The sequence below is a fragment of the Crocodylus porosus genome, unplaced genomic scaffold (assembly GCF_001723895.1).
Source record: "Crocodylus porosus isolate Cpor-Errol unplaced genomic scaffold, CroPor_comp1, whole genome shotgun sequence".
Classification (NCBI taxonomy): domain Eukaryota; kingdom Metazoa; phylum Chordata; order Crocodylia; family Crocodylidae; genus Crocodylus; species Crocodylus porosus.
The window spans coordinates 19794432-19810570 of record NW_017728912.1 but is presented as its reverse complement, the minus strand read 5'-3'; the positions used below and the strand labels follow the sequence as shown (position 1 = coordinate 19810570).

The window sequence follows — 16139 nt, the reverse complement described above, 5'->3', positions numbered from 1 at the left end:
CTCAGGAGGCACCAGTCACCTGTACCAAGAACACATGTAAAGATGCTCATTGGCATCTATACTGAGAGTTTAAGATGCCAAAGATTAGACTTGATGTACAGAGTTAGATAATATTTGTCCTTTTTTTGTCTTCCTTATATACGATAGAAAAATCAAAGTATTAAGGCTTTTGTGCTCTAAAAAATATCAGGAATGTCCAGACCAGTCTCAGATAGTTTTGCTGATAGTTTCCTGAGGGTTTTAAAAGGTTCTGTCTGTGACCCTGCCACTCATCTGAAAACCAAGGGTACTAAATCCATTAACATAGGCACATTTTTATTTAGGATTTTGATTAGTAATTGAGTTAATCCTGGGCTTCACTATATTGTTTTTATTGTTCTGACCTCATAATATGGTTTCAGTAGCTTGCTTAAGCCCACAGCTCAGGATTCCTCTAGCAGGGGAAGCATCTGTCTAGTCCAGGGATTCAACCATCCAGGTTGAAGAGCTCCTCATGGTTCAGAAATTTGGCACAAGAGTGATGACAGTTAACACTGCCACTGCTCCCCCACTCCCAAGCCTTGTGCCACTGTATTGGGCCACTGCCAGGCTGGCTCTCTATACCACATCAGGTCCATGGACCAGATCCAGGCCACAGACCAACTTGGCACCATTCATCTGGCCCATGGGGAGAAGAGTTTTTGGGCACTACTAATTTAGTGTAAAGCTGATATAATTTCTCTTACACGGTCTACCTTAAAATAGAGGTAAGATAAAATGTGGTTTCAGTGTACTGTACTCTATTTACTAGCCTGGAAAGATTAACTACTTTAAAACTTGTTAGAATAAAATTTGTACCACTTGCTTGTTGAGGGAATTTGAGTCAGCTTGACACTTTTCTGGTTTCATCCACTTTCTTGGCTACCCAGACCAACTGTAGATTTTTACCGGATGGCGTTTTGCACATTGCTTGCACTGCTATGCCATGTACTTGACTTAGGTCAGCACAGCTAACTTCTCTCTGCTGTGCATCTACTTCACGTAGTCTTTCCTGTCTTGGTTCCCCAGCAAGAGACCGTGGTTTTAGAGCTTTTCAGGGCAAGGGGGGACACCCATTTAAAAACTTGAAATATACCAGTTGCAAAACAGCATTTCCCCCTTATCTGAGAGCTACAGAGATGTAACATGCACTTGTAACCTAAGCAGTGTTTAAATCTCTTGTCCAAGCTACCTCTCTGCCCCATATAACAGGCCACCTGAATTGGGATCTATGTTTTATTTACAGTTTGACCTTTTAAAACAGGGCCAAATTGTGCTATAAAATATACAGGCAGGACTTGCACTGATTCAAGGGAGACCATATGCACTCTTAATAAAATTTTGCAATTTTGTCACAGGTAAGCCAGAGGGAGGTTGAGGGTCAGTATATTTTGATGCAAGGCTGGCAAAGGTCAGGAGCAAAAAATGTAATGGAGAAAAAATATATAATTATGGTCTTTTTGTTTCTTGCATTGTAACCAATAATATTTTTATTCCTATCTTTTTCTGTTAAAAGGAACAAAATATAAAATTACATGAAGTTTTTCTGTTTAGTTCATAATCACATTACACTAAATAAGATTACAGAAAATGTTAAACATGTAGCAGGGCTTTGCAACTTTCAAGCAGCTAGGGGCTTCATGCCACGCAGATTGCACCAGCAGAGCCTGCATACCCTGCAGGCTACACCAAGACAAGCCACGGTCCCTGTGGGCCACACACTCCTTCCACATTCCCATGACACCTACCACCATGGGCTGTGTGCCTGTTCCCTCGTTACTGCTACACTGCACACATGTGCAGGCTCCCCTACTGCACCACAAACCCACAGCACCCCTGCCAGACAATTCTCTGCCCCCTTGCTGCACCATGCACTTGTGTCCCCTTCCCTTGCCTCTCTGCTACACCAGGCACCGGTGACTCCCCCAGCCAGCATTATGTATGCATACACGCATGCACACCACCCCAGGCTCACTCTCAGCTCCCTGCACTGTCACAGTGCCCCAGCCTATGGTGCAGAGGCAGGGAGGAGAGCCCGAAGACACCACTTGCATGGTAGCCAAAGCAATGGGTAAAGTGGCAGGCGCCTGCAGGCTAAAATGTAACCCTTTGTGGGCTGCAAGCAGCCCACAGGCAACCAGTTGAACAGCTCTGCTGTAAGGTAAGGCCAAGAGTATCCTCTGGTTGCTGATAACAGGATATAAATGTTTCTTACTATTGTGTGTTATACATATTTGGTCAGTGTAAAGACATTTGGCATTGCTGCTTTATAATTAAGTTTTATTATTCAGCAGCAGCTGGGAATTTTCTTGGTGTACTTAAATGTAATAAACACCGTCTTTTTTTAAAGAGAAACGTTCTATAACAAGTAGTCCAGCTCCTGCCCCCTCTGTTCCCCCAACATCAAAGACTTCTAAGCCCTTTGGTTATGGATACCCAACTCTTCAACCTGGTTATCAGAATTCTGCACCACCTACTTCTGCTATGCAGCCCACAAACCCAGGCCATCATTCTGGGTTTCAACAATATTCACAAGTAAGATCTTTTTAATTCACAAATTACTTATCTTTCAGTCCTTTTGTGAAGCTTATATTTTATGTGTCTTATGTTATCATTCACAAGATTATTTTAAATTTATTGGAACAATTTTTAGATGTAAGAACCATTCATATCAATTTGATTTTACCAATATTCATTATTGATGAATGCACAAAAGCATTGCTCCGGTAAGCCTTCCTTGTTGACTTCATAGTTTGATCTATACCTGGAAAGTCAGACTTCAGCCAAAAAGATTTTTTTTAAAGCAGTTTTGTAATCTTCTTTATACTGAGTGCATTATGGTATAGGACTCCAGGTGGTTTTGTGTAATGACATTAAAACAAATTTCAATTTAACGTCCCCCTCTAGTTTGAATATCTAAAGCAGGGGTAGGCAATATTTTTTTGGCTGGAGTACTGAAAAACACCACAGTGCCTACCTTGGAAGGTGCCAGAGTGCTGGCATGCCAGAAAAAAAGAGGGCAGGGGGTACATGGCAGAATGCCCTGTGTGTGCCCCTTGCCCCCCAGCCCAGGCTCTGTGGCTGTCAGCAACTACCCTGGCTCTGGGTAGCTGCTGGAGCCCGGGCTGCTCCTACCAGGGCTTGCAGCATTCCAGCTGCCTCCTGGGAGCAGCCCGGGCTCCTGGCTGGCAGCAGCTACCCAGACCCGGGGCTGGCTGCAGCTGGGAGGCTGCAAACACCTGCATCGGGCTCGGGAGCCTGGCATCAGCTCCTTACTGGCATGTGTGCACCTTGGAGCTGGTGGGGGGGGGAGGGGCCTGAGGCAACGCAGCCCCAGTCTCTCCCCTGCTCCTGGCACAGAGCTGGTGACTGGGCTCTAGAGCCTGGTGCAGCTCTTTGTAGCCAGCTTGGGCTCTGGGCAGCTGCAGCAAACAGCAGACAGGCTGCAAACAGCTTCACCAGGCTCCACAGCTCCAGCATCAGCTCCATGCTGGTGGCAACTGTGCACGCACCTTGGGGTAGACAGCAGGGCAGCACAGCCCACACACTGGCCCCAGCTCTGGGTAGCTGCTGCCAGCCGGGAGTCCAGGCTGCTCCCAGCAAGCAGCTGGGACACTGCAAGTCCAGGCTCCACAGCTGGCAGCAGCTACCCAGAGCCAGGGCTGGCTGTGGCATGCCAAGCAAAATGGCCTTGCATGCCATGTTTGGCACATGTGCCAGGGGTTGCCGACCCCTTACCTAAAGTGAAAGAGATTTCACAACTATTCATTTGACATTACTTTTGCTAAATAATAGAGAGACAAGGCCAAGGCATGAAAACACAAAGTTTCATGTTTACCCTGCATTAGAGAGGGGAAATAGATTATGTTACCCGTCTCCTTGAGACTTGAAAACAGTATGGGTGGGGGGGCATGATATTCTGCATTTGGGTATTGTAAGACCTTTTGAGGAGGAAATATCCCATCTTTTTTTTTTTTTTTAGTGTGAGATGGTTTCCTCAGTCTTTGAAGTCATTCTACCATGAAAATGAGGTTTATGCTTTCCTATACAAGTTTCTGTCTTTTGTGTTGATCTCACAGTATAAATTGAATTTCTTTTAAAGCAATATGCATTAGTATTTTAGCACCCAGTTGTCCAGTTTTATTTAATATTTTTTAAATTACTTCAGTACAAGTGGCTATGCATCCAGACAGCAATATTAACTAGTTCTGTATTTTTCATAGATCCCAATGAATAATGCAATGAATTAAAATTACATTTATTTATTAGAGCAGCGTTATTCATTTGCAATGTTTCTTGTGTTTTTTGTTCTCCCTCAGCAGTATTGTGGCATGAACCAGCTGTCTTCCTCCTTAGGAGGATTAAATCTACATTCTCAGCAGCCAGAAAGCTTAAGACCTGTAAACCTTACTCAGGACAGGAATATTTTGCCCATTACTCCAGTTCCAGCTCCTGTGCCTAATTTGAATTCAGACCTTAGGAAATTGAACTGCAGTCCAGAGTAAGTACACAGTTTTCCTCTTCAGGCACATTTGACATAATGCTTTTCTCTTATTTTTTGCAACATAGTTATATAAAGTAATGCAAACAGATTTTGAACTTACAAGGGAAAATGAACAATGGCGTTCTGCTTTTTTGCTAGGTGATTTATTCCACTGTTCACGGTGGGAAGCAGGGAGGGGGCTGGGCTGTTCAGCATTATTAGCCTTGAACAGATGTTCATTTCTACAGGTGGAAATTTCTAACAAACTCCTAGGCACTGGGGCTGAGCCCTATGCAAAGCCCCCATGTGTCACACATCTGGGACTCTGGTGTAAGGAGTGGGTGGGTACTTTCCCCTGCCTCCCTGGGTTCCCCACACCTGGTTCCTGGCTCTCCTGGTTCCCCTTGATGCCTTTGCCAGCCAGTTGGGTGGTGATTTTAAAAGCCACTGCGGCCAGGAACCAGACTTGGGGAAGCTCTCCCAGAGCCTGCTTCACAGCCCCCCTGGCTCTTAATTGTTGCCCCACCACCCAGCTGGGCAGCGTGTGTGGAAAGGGGAAGCCATCGGGACTGGCAGAGCCATTCACTTCTTCCCAAAACCTGGGGAACTTGGGGAGCAATAGTTGCTGCTTCTATTCCCTACCAAAGTCCAGGATGGGAGGGGAGCAGCAAGTCAAAGACCCTAGCCCATGTCTGTTTTTGGGGACTTCAGTGTGAGAAGTAGGCAGTAGAAGTTTTTAATGCTGGAGCCTCTGTTTGGCTTCCCGTGCCCAGGACCCAAGTGAGCAGAGTAATGTGCAAAGCCTCCTGTCTGCTTCTCCTGCCGGAGTCCCTGAAGTGTGAGGAGCTGGGAGGGAGAAGCTGGTGACTGCTCCCCTCTTCTCCCTACCAGCATTCTCCAGACCATGGTGATCAGGGACTAGATTCTAGAGAAGGCATGGGAGTGACTGCTCCCACCCGGGGCCTAGGGGGCCCTGCTCAAGGAGGCATGGGAGCCTTACCCCAGCTCTACTTCTTCCAGTTTTCAGGAAGAGTTAAGCCAGGAAAAAGTGTGTAAAAGTTCATTCTCCCAGGAGAAACTCTCCCAGAACCAACTTCTCTCTGGCTGGAATCAGCTTTTTTTCCTCTTGGAACCACCATTTTTGGCCCAGGAGAAAAAAATGAATGTACGCTTTTGGTTTCCACCAAGAAAATGTGTATTCTTCTGGTGGAAGCTGAACATCTGTATCTGTCTGAACCCTGAAATTCTCTGACTTACATCTCCTACCATCAGCAGTATGGTTACCATTCTTACGATAATTCAGTGAGACTTTTTTTCTACAGCCTAGCAATAATACTGCTTTGACCTGACACTCTGGAATCAGGAGAACAACTTCCAGTGAATTTTACAAAAGTTGCATGAAATTTGCTATAGCAATCGTAGCCAACATCCTAGTCCAAACTCTGCCATTTTTTGCTTCTGACATTAAACAAGCCACTTAATTCCTGCCTTGTTTTAGCTTTATATAAAATTTCTTAATACCTAGCTCTTAAGTAGTGTTTCCCCGACTAATTTACTCGTATGTTTTATAGTTTACTTGCAATAAAAATTAATTGCTTTTAAATACCTTAAAGAAAAAAAAAATACTCCATAGATTCTGAACTGTGTTTAAAGGGGAAAAAAAGGCTAGGATTTTTGGGGGGTGATATCTTAATGGACCAACTGCATAGTTGGAATAAAATTTAGAAAAGCTTTTGAATGCAAGATATTCTTGATCGGGTCAGAATTTTCAAAGGTGCTCAGCATTGGCCTAGCTCTTGTCAGAGTTGAAGTTAGTTGGAATGGTTAGAGCAGGAGTGGGCAAAATATGGTCTGTGGGCTGGATCTAGCCTGCCAGTTGATTTGTATCTGGCCCGCAGCTTCCCCCACGCCACTCCACGTGGGGCCAAGCCCCACCTACTCCTGCCTGGGACAGGACATGCCACACTCCTGCGCACACCTGGCCCCAGCTGCAGTCCTGGCCACATGTACAGCTTCCTGGCAGGACTCCCTTCCACCCACTCACCCGTCCACAGATGGCTGCTCACTGTGGCAGGCAAGCAGAGTGGTTGGAAGGTGGCTGGGCAGTAGAGCTTCCTGACTGCAGCTTCCCCGCTGCCTGGCTGGACATGTAGTGTCTGGCATGCAGGAGGAGAAAGAACTGCCACTGGAGGTGAGGGGCATAGGGGGAGCCGAGCAGTACCTGGGCGGCTGCAGTGGGAGCAGCCCAGCTGGGAAGCTCTATATGCTGGCTGGAGCAGTGCCATTGGCGATGCAGGCTGCTCCAGGCGGGAGTGGGTGGGACTTAGCCTCATGCAGAGCATTGCAGGGTCAGCTGTGGGCCAAATGGGGGGAGAGAGCATACTGTACCTGAATCTTCATTATACTACCTAGGAGAACTACTTCACATGCCCCCTGCTCCCCCTCCCTTCCTTCCTCCACCGCTGGCTGGCTCCTGGGACTTAGCATGTGGGTAGCCCCCCAACGTGCTCACAGCCTCTCCCCACCCCATACCCTCCCCCCACACGTGATATAAAAAAGTAATGCTCTATTTTGAGATGTTAAGCAATCGCCGTTATATACACAACTCAAAAAAACCAAACCAGAAAACAAAAAATTTTTTGAAATAAAATATGTTATAGTAGATGTGTGCCTTTTAGTGTATGATTTTGTTTTTTATATATAATTTGTTAATGATATCTTCTGAAAGATTTTGTGTGACCCTGAAAACCTCACCAGAACTTGTTATAAGTGACTCACCAGTTGCCCACCCCTGGGTTAGAGAAATCCCTGAACATCTGATAACGTATGGATCCCGTGTAATTTGTGATTAATATCATTATTGGAAGACTTATTAAACTATAAGCCCATAACAGAGAGGTAGGCAAAAAAAAAATAAAAGACAAAAGTTTTAAACTGTGCCCTAAAGGTCCAACATACTAGGACTCTGGTTGACCAGTGGATGAAGTCTAACATCAAACTGTCTTTATAGTATATGATTCAGATTATTGTGGGACGGAAAGAACCCCAACTAATTCTAATTGCCTTGGTGATATTTTGGGAGTTAGGCGATCTGTCATGTAGGCAAGATCCAGATCCTCAATGATTTTATAAATCAGTCTTGGTATGGAGAACTGCACCTGAAACCAGTAGAATCTAGTATGTTTTCCTTTCACTTCATTTCAGTGTAGACTGACAAATATTCCCTTGGGATTGGTTCTACAATGTGCAGTCTCTGGAAATATATTCATGGTACCAAGCAGGATGATACTAGCGTTTTGCATTACCTGCAGATTGAGTGATGTTCCAAGCATGATGTGTATAGTAATAGGCTGGAGTGAGGAAGGGGATTTCTTGTTTAATGTTTTAATGTTGCTGTAGTGCCTAGGGTCAGATTGTGTTGGGCATAGAGAAAATGAGTAGAGGTGCACTGATGCATCAGTCCAATATTGGATTGGCACAATATAAAGAAGATTGACTATATTAGAAATCGGCCTGATGTGGCCAATAAATGCTGCGTGCATGCACGCAGCCACAGCACAGCATGGAGGCAATGAGTAGCACAGCCCGGCAGCTTGGAGAGCTGCGTGCAGCTGGTAAATCTGTTGTGGAAGGCGGGTGGGGGAGGGAAGGGGCATGGGGTGGGGGTGTAGATCAAGGTGAGGGAGGGAGTGGAGCTGGCATGGACATTGTCCAGCCAGAATGGGCATGGAACAGAGCTGTGACTGGTTCATCCAGGAGGGGGTGTGGCTCCCACCACTGCACACACTCCAGAAGGGCATGAGGGGCATGTGCCCCCAGATCTCTGCATACCTCAGAGTGCTGGGGCTGGGCCTGTGCAGGGCTCTTCCTGGTGGGGGCAGGGAGGCAGTGGGCTGCTCTCGGGGCAGGGTGGGCGGCAGCACTAGAAGTGGGGGTTGTGGGGCTGCTGCGAATTTTGGGGTGGCTGCAGTTCCCCTTCTGGTGCCACCACTGCCTGCCCCAAGCCCAGCCCAGCCCAGCCCAGCCCCTGCTGGGAAGAACCCAGTGCAGCTCCTGGCCCCAGGCTGCAGTGGTAGCATGTCCTGCCCCACACAGATCCAGGGGCACTTGCCCCCCACCCCATGCCCTCCTTGGTTATGTTCAACAGCCAGAGGCACCCACCCCTCCCCACGCCCTCTGGATGAGCCGAAGCTCTGTCCCACACCCTGTCCCACCCCACTGTGGCTGGGCAGCACCTACCCCAGCCCCACTCCCTCCTTCCCTCACTGCAGGGGCCTGGATCAGCTCCCTCCACGCCCTTTTCTCCTCCCGTTCTACACAAGCTTACCAGCTGGACATTGCTTTTCAAGATGCTGGGCTATCAATCGGAAATCAGATCAATATACTGATATGCCTCCTTAAAAATCGGCTATTGATATTGGCCCCAAAAATCTCTATTGGTACACCCCTAAAAATGAGTTTGTCCAATAGAGATTACTTAGTAGTGTTACAGTAATGCTTTGGCTGTGAAGGTCCAGGAACAATGCAAGAGTCAAGGACTTTTTGGGGGGTGATGTCTTTTATTGCGCCAACTAAGTGGTTGGAATAAAGTTAGGCATTCAAATGCAAGACATTCTTCATCATAATTCATAAGAAGTTAGTTGTAATTCTGGAAAAAAACAAACTTTATCCACTGTCTAAACTGGAGACGGCTTTAGTGGCAATGTGTTCTGGCAGCAGGGGGAGTAATGGATGTTTTGAATCTGAAATTCAGTCCTAGACTTGGAGCATACTAGGGGTGCACCAACGGATTTTTTGGGGCCGATACTGATGACCTATTTTTAAGGAGCCATATCGCCTGATACTGATCCGATTGCTGATACGCACCCAGGCAACTTAGAGACCAGCATTGGGCTAGTGTGTCTGGTATTGGGGAAAGGGCGTGGTGAGGCAAATCAAGGCACCTGCAGTGAAGGGAGGGAGTGGGGCTGGAGCAGGCACTGGTTAGCTGGGGCAGGGCAGGGCAGAGGACAGCCACGAGCAGCTCATCGGGGGGTGTCCAGCCCTGTATGCATCCCAGGAGGTGTGGGGGGGCGTGTACCCCCAGAGGATCTGCAAATGGGGCAAAGGTGGGCTGCTGTTTGTGATCTGAGGCTGGAGTAGCACTGGGCTTTTCCCAGTGAGGGGACTGGACTAAGCTGGGCTGTGCTTGGGGTGGGTAATGGCTCTGGGAGGGGCAGCAGCCACCCCAAAATTCACCATAGCTGCCCCCTCCCAAAACCCCCATCCCGACACCACTGCCACACACTCTGAGCGCAGCCTGGCCCAACCCCCACCACTGGGAAGAACCAACATCCCTGGCCCCAGCATGCAGCAACAGCTTGTGCCACCCTGCCCTGCCCCATGTGCAGATCCGGGGGTGCATGCCTCCTGGGGTGCATGCAGCCTCAGGAGCTGCCCTCCTCCAGTCCATGCTCCCCAGAAGAGCTGCTCACAGCTTTTGTCCTGTGCCCACTCCTGCCTTGGCTGAGTAGCCCCTGCCCCTGCCCCTGCCCCACTCCCTCCCTCACTGCAGGGACCTTGATCTTGCTCCTCCTCTCCTTCCTCCACAACAAACTTATCAGCCAATCCTGCTCTCAGGCTGCTGGGCTGCGCTCCTGGCCACATAAATGCCCCATGCATGAGTACAGCCATAGCATGCATCAGCCACATCAGACAAAAAAAAAAAAAAACCCATTTCCAGTGCTGTCAATTTTCCTTATCTGTGCTGATACAATATGGGATCGATGTATCTGTGCACCTCTGGAGCATACTCTAGATAGTGTTTGTTTCTGAGCTCCATATGCCTTTGTATTTGTTCCCCTTTGGTTACCGTACACAGTAGTATAAATTTTAACTGAGCCACATCCATTTCACATCAATAAGAGGAGAGAATGATTGTTGACAATGTTTAAAAAAAGGAAACATAAAGATCCTCCTGTATCCCTTCCCACAGAAAAGTAACATTATACAAAACAAATGGAGTTTTCCTCTACTGGGTTCTGATAACAGAAAATCTTTCATGAGTTAAAGTACTATCTTATTATTTAATATAAGTTTTGGTAGTAGATGAATTATAAGAAAAGAAAAAAACATGATAATCAAGTAATAGCTGTAGTATTTTTTCTTGTGTTTAGTTTATATTTTTTTTTTGACACTGGAACTATTCATGCCAATGCTTGTTTAAAATTAGTTCAGTTGTAATAATAATGGCAACATTTCTGCAACACTGAAAGAATTTTTGTACCTGGAGATCTGTTAACAGATAATGAACTAGGGTGTTGCCTATAAAACTTCATGTCTCAGAACCAGTTAATCTCTAGGTGCCACCGTGCTGTATTTTTTGCATCTTTTTTATTTACCCTGTATACAGAGGCATAACAAGCAGGGTTGGCACAACTGGCAAACCCCGTGAGAGAGCTGAGGGGAGGGGGTAATGGGGAGAGTGCCAGAGGTGCATGGGTTTTGAGACTGGGGGTGGGCAGAGGGGCAAGAAGGGGGACAACACAAGAGTCATACCTATACCAGGGACTCCAAAACTGGCCTTGCTGGCCACACGGCAAGTGCTGCCATGTTGTCTGCTCCACCCCAACTGTTGCTCTTACAGCAGGATTATGGTGTCCAGGCATCTGGCTGCTGCTGCTGAAAGAGCAATACTGATTTCATTGCCAGGGCACAAACTCTGTTGGGGTTGTGTGATGATTCTAAGGTGGCAGCAGGGCTGGTGCCCCTCTCACCCACCCCTAGCTACTCTTGTCTGTAAGAGACTTGCTGTTTTGGAGATATGGTTTCAGTTTGTTCTGAAAGTAGGTGTGTAAACATTTTTTTTAAATTATTAAACTGTGGGACTCAGAGCAAATATAGGCTATGTTCTAAAACGTTCTTTGCGAGCTAATTTTGGTATGATTTCCTTTCAGTTCATTTCGATGTACACTGACAAATATTCCACAGACTCAGGCTTTGCTAAACAAAGCTAAACTTCCCTTGGGACTGCTGCTACATCCCTTCAGAGACTTAACGGTAACATTATGTTTTATATACTTCTCACAGGGCGTTGTTTTGTTTTTGTTTTTGTTTTGTGGTATTTTCTTATTTTACCTATGCTATAAGATTTAATAGAAGTATCTGGCAATGTGGACCACACTATTTTTAAGTAGATTTTTTACACATTGTGTTGATTTCTACATGTCCATTTTAGTCAGACTTTGGTTAAGTTTCATTTTTATCTCATCACTGTGAACTGATTCATTTATTGTAAGATTATAGAAACTACATTATATGACTATAAATCTTGCATCCTTTTTTAATTGATAGGTTTTATCTGGTCAGATGTTCAGAATTGAAGAACTTCATCAAATAGATGAGGGTGGTTCAGATCTTTTATTAGATAACTCTTATTTCTTTTAGGCATCTTTTATTTAGTCTAATAAAAGATAGGAGATTTTACCCAAAGAACCTTGTCTGCCTAGTGTGCTCTGAGGCATTCAGGTGTGCAGCCTCCAAACTGCCCAAACCCCTGGCTTCTATAAACTGAGTTTTAATTGAGAATCTAAACGTCCTAGGTCAGTGGTATGCTCAACTGTGTGGCTCTGTGGGTTAGTTGCATATCCCAGAGCTGGTCCACTGGCTGGATGGAGCCTCGCCTCATATGCCAGGGTCAGGCCCTGGGATTTGGCACAGCCCCCTCTGTCCTCTGTGCACCAGGACTAGACCCCGGGGGGCATGGCATTGCTCCCTCCTGCAGCTGCCCACCCCTGCACACCAGGATTGGGCCCTGGGGGCCCCAGCACCACCCTTGCTCTAGGTAAACAGAAACAAACACTTACTAAATCCTTTAACTTGTCTGGCACGCTCACCAACAGAGAGGGGCTGTCCTGCCCCTCCTAGTGGCTCTTCCTTTTCTAGTGGACATAAGCTTGCTACAGTCTGAAGGAGCATTCCTTTCTCTCCAATACTCAGGACTAGAGTGCCGTCTTTTGGCCTGGAGGCCAGCCTCACCTTTGCCAGTCAGTTAATCCTTGCTCTTCAGCCCCAGTGTAGGGGAGTTCTTCATTATCCAGACATCTTCTTTATTAACCTTCAGCCTATTCTGCCAGAGGCAGGTTCACAGTTCTGGGTTTAGTTACTCATTAAGCAGCTTCTGTACCAGCCTGCAGCTCCTAGCTTACTCCTGGTCTAGAGTTTAGTCTTTGTGACTCCTATCACTAAACGACTAGTTACCCACAGGAGCTGGTACCCCTGTTACTTTAGCCTCTGTCCTCCCTTGGGGTGCTACTGCAGCATATACCCCTCTTTTTTTTTTTCCTCTATGGCCTCCACTTCTCAGACTTTTTTCCCTGCTGGGCCTGGGGCAGGGTTGAGCCCTTTGTCCTGCTCCAAAGCCAAATTTAAACCATCTGAGTTCTTGCCTAATCCAGGCCCCAGAAGTCCTCCTTTTTAAAGGTGCCTCATGGGTCCTTCTCACCCTTCAGGCCTTTCTTCATAACAGGGCTAGGGTTACCTATGGTTAATTGGCTCTCTTGGGCAATCTTTGAGGTGTAGCAATTAATGCCTTTAGTCATCAAATATGTGTGTGTACTCCTGCATAACTTTTTCTTCAAAACTTGCTGCTTTATAAAATTATAATAATATAGTTGCTGTTAAGGGTACACTTATACCGACTAATCAGATTCCTTTAATCCAACTAGTGTATTTACCTGAATCCAAGATGACTCTGAATTTAAGACAACCCCCTAATAATTAGATTCTAGACATGGAAAATCTATAAATGTTGCTATTTTCCATGTCTAGCATCTCAACTTTTGGAGGGATATCTTGAATTCATTTTCCCCGCCACACCATTGCAGCAGGGCAAACAGTGGCAGGAGGGCTAGTGGTAGTGGGGTAGAAGACATGGGAGTCAAATGGCCTGTGTGCCCCCTACCTATGCCCACACTACCTCTTCCCCCTTGCTGTCTGTGTCCCCTCCACTTGCATCCCTCCCACCTAACCCTCTTCTCTCACCACTTTACCCCTGCCAACAATGCCCTGCTTCACCACTGCTGCGTGCTCCCTGTGGCTTTCTTCTTCCTTCCCCCACCACCCCCATAGCTGCTGCTTACCTTCCATTTGGAGCTCTGACTTCTGCTGGGGCCCCACTCCAACCCAGAGCAGGGAGCATGGAGCACGCGCTGCCTCTGGTCCTAGCCCAACCACAGAGCAGCTGTTACAGCATGTAGTAGCTACAGCCCTGGCCATTTGGGAGCGGGACACCAGCAGGAACTGGAGCTGCAAGGGGAAGGTAAGTGTTGGCAAGGAATAAAGACAGAGGCTTTAGGGTGCTGGTGGCAGAGGGAGGGGCAATGGGTATGGCTCCAGCTCCACCGCTGGGTCCCTTCCCTCCTCGCTTGTACTCAAGTCTAAGATGGGGGCTTTTTTCCCACATGTTGAATGGGAGCGAGAAGGGGGAGCCTCATCTTAGATTCAAATAAATATGGTCATATAATAATATGCATTATTATATCTAATTCTTCTGATCTGTATGGGTTTTGTCTGCATATGTGCTACATTATAATCCAGTGAAATTCTTGATTTATATTTTGAGATTAAAATTGACCTCCATTATTTTTTAATATCTTGTCTTTCCTTTATCATGATAAAATAGTTTTATGAATATTAATATATTGTCATATAAAAATATGCTAAAAGGCCAAAATGGAGGACAAGACCAATAGAATATTTGAGTTTATGAAGCTTTCAGATTGTACTGAAAAATTCAATCCTCTGAAAATTTTCCAAGAGTCCTCTTTGCTTCAACATTTCTTTCTTTCTTTCTTTATTTCTTTCTTTCTTTCTTTCTTTCTTTCTTTCTTTATTTATTTATTTATTTATTTATTTATTTATTTATTAGCAATTACCGGTAATAACATCAAGCACCATTGTGAGGTGTAGATCATGCAGGACGTATATCAACCCTTTTGTTTCTTTCATTGATCAAAGAAGGTGGAAATGCAACCTTTGTTACAGAGTTAATGATGGTAAGTTTTTATAGCCGATCTAAGGAGCAAGTTTCTTTCATCTCCATGATCCATTCAAGCCATTTTCAATTTTTATGAACAGTTTTGTTGGCATGCCTTTGTTCCAATTAGAACGGGCTGGCACCATACTGCCTACAGGCTGGATCTGGCCTACAGACCCATCAGATCTGGCCAATGGAAGTAGGGGGCTTCAGCAGCCTTCCAGTGGTGGTTGCGTTTTACCTTTGCCATGGCCAGGCTCTGGGGAGAGAAGCACTGGCCTGCCTCCAACTCAAGCTGGGTTGTTCCAACTTGCTGCTTGAAAAAGTTGTTGACCACTGAATTAAAACATTTTAGGATTGTTGCTATCTAACAACAAGATCTATCTTGGGGATCAGCAGCATCCATGATTGATACAGGTGAAAAGCTTTCGTGCAACTTGGCAGGATACTGGGAGCATTTTATCAGATTGTCCCAATTTGTATTGCTTAATTAAAGCAACTTTTTCCTGACTGCAGTAGTAATAAAGTCATAGTTAACACAGTCAGTAGTTAAAGAAAAAGGCCATTTTGAAAAAGTACAGTTCATCTTGAAGCATGTCATTATAGGGCACACTATAGGAACTGATGTTCTAGAGGAGATGTATTTTACTGTCCATAAAACTGATGTTTAGTTTTTAGATGTGTATGTAACGCTGGTGTTTGTTTTATAACATTTTGAATGTTCATTTTTTAAACATTCTGTAACTATGATTTCCTCACTATTTTATAATGCATATACATTTATTAACATAATGTTGACTGTATTTAACAGTTGTGACATCTGTGTATCTGTGAATAATTTACATTAGAATCACGATTGTTGTTTAGTTCCTGAAGAATTTATGTATAATCCTTTGACACGGTCCTATGGGGAGCCTCACAAAAGGCCAGAAGTCCAAAATTCTACAGTGGAATTCATTGCTTCTTCAGACTACATGGTAAATAAACATTTTTAAATTATGAATTTTTAAGGCCTGTAACAGGTGTCATTGTTTATCACTAAAATATGTGTAGGTTTGGCAATGCATACTTCCCTACACTGCACCGCTATTGTACATCAATATTCACTAAACATTTTGATTAGAAAGAACATGCAGGATGGAATTAATAGTATTAGATTCACATTTGAATATCTGGTGCCTCTGGTAAGACAGAGGCTTTATTAAGTGTTTGTGATATGGGAACTGGACTGGAAACCAACCGGGAAGAAAAAAATACATGTGCAACCTAGACTTCATTGGTATGACATCATAAGCAGTGACTTATGAGTAGGGAATTCAGTGACAGAAGATTAGAGGTCTTGCTCATACCATCATTAGATGACTGGTTCTGCCTTAGTTTCATAGTTTCTAGGGTTGGAAGGGACCTGAGCAGATCATCTAGTCTGACCCCCTGCCATGGGCAGGAAAGAGTACTGGGGTCAAACGACCCCAGCAAGATGTGCATCTAACCTCCTCTTAAACACCACCAGGGTAGAAGCCTGCACCACTTCTCTTGGAAGTTGGTTCCAGACCCTAGCCGCCCTGACCGTAAAGTAGCACCTCCTGATATCTAACCTAAACCTACCCTCTGCCAGCTTGTGAC

General features: G+C 45.5%; 1 protein-coding gene across 1 annotated transcript in view; it reads left to right on the top strand.

Annotated features, from left to right (window-relative positions):
* SEC24B (SEC24 homolog B, COPII coat complex component) overlaps positions 1-16139 on the top strand; it is an 84393-nt gene that overhangs the window by 26004 nt on the left and 42250 nt on the right. The window contains exons 5-9 of the mRNA XM_019533962.1: positions 2369-2553; positions 4338-4519; positions 11437-11539; positions 14409-14535; positions 15384-15493. Coding sequence (XP_019389507.1) covers positions 2369-2553; positions 4338-4519; positions 11437-11539; positions 14409-14535; positions 15384-15493 — 707 coding nt within the window. The remainder of the gene's footprint in view (positions 1-2368; positions 2554-4337; positions 4520-11436; positions 11540-14408; positions 14536-15383; positions 15494-16139) is intronic.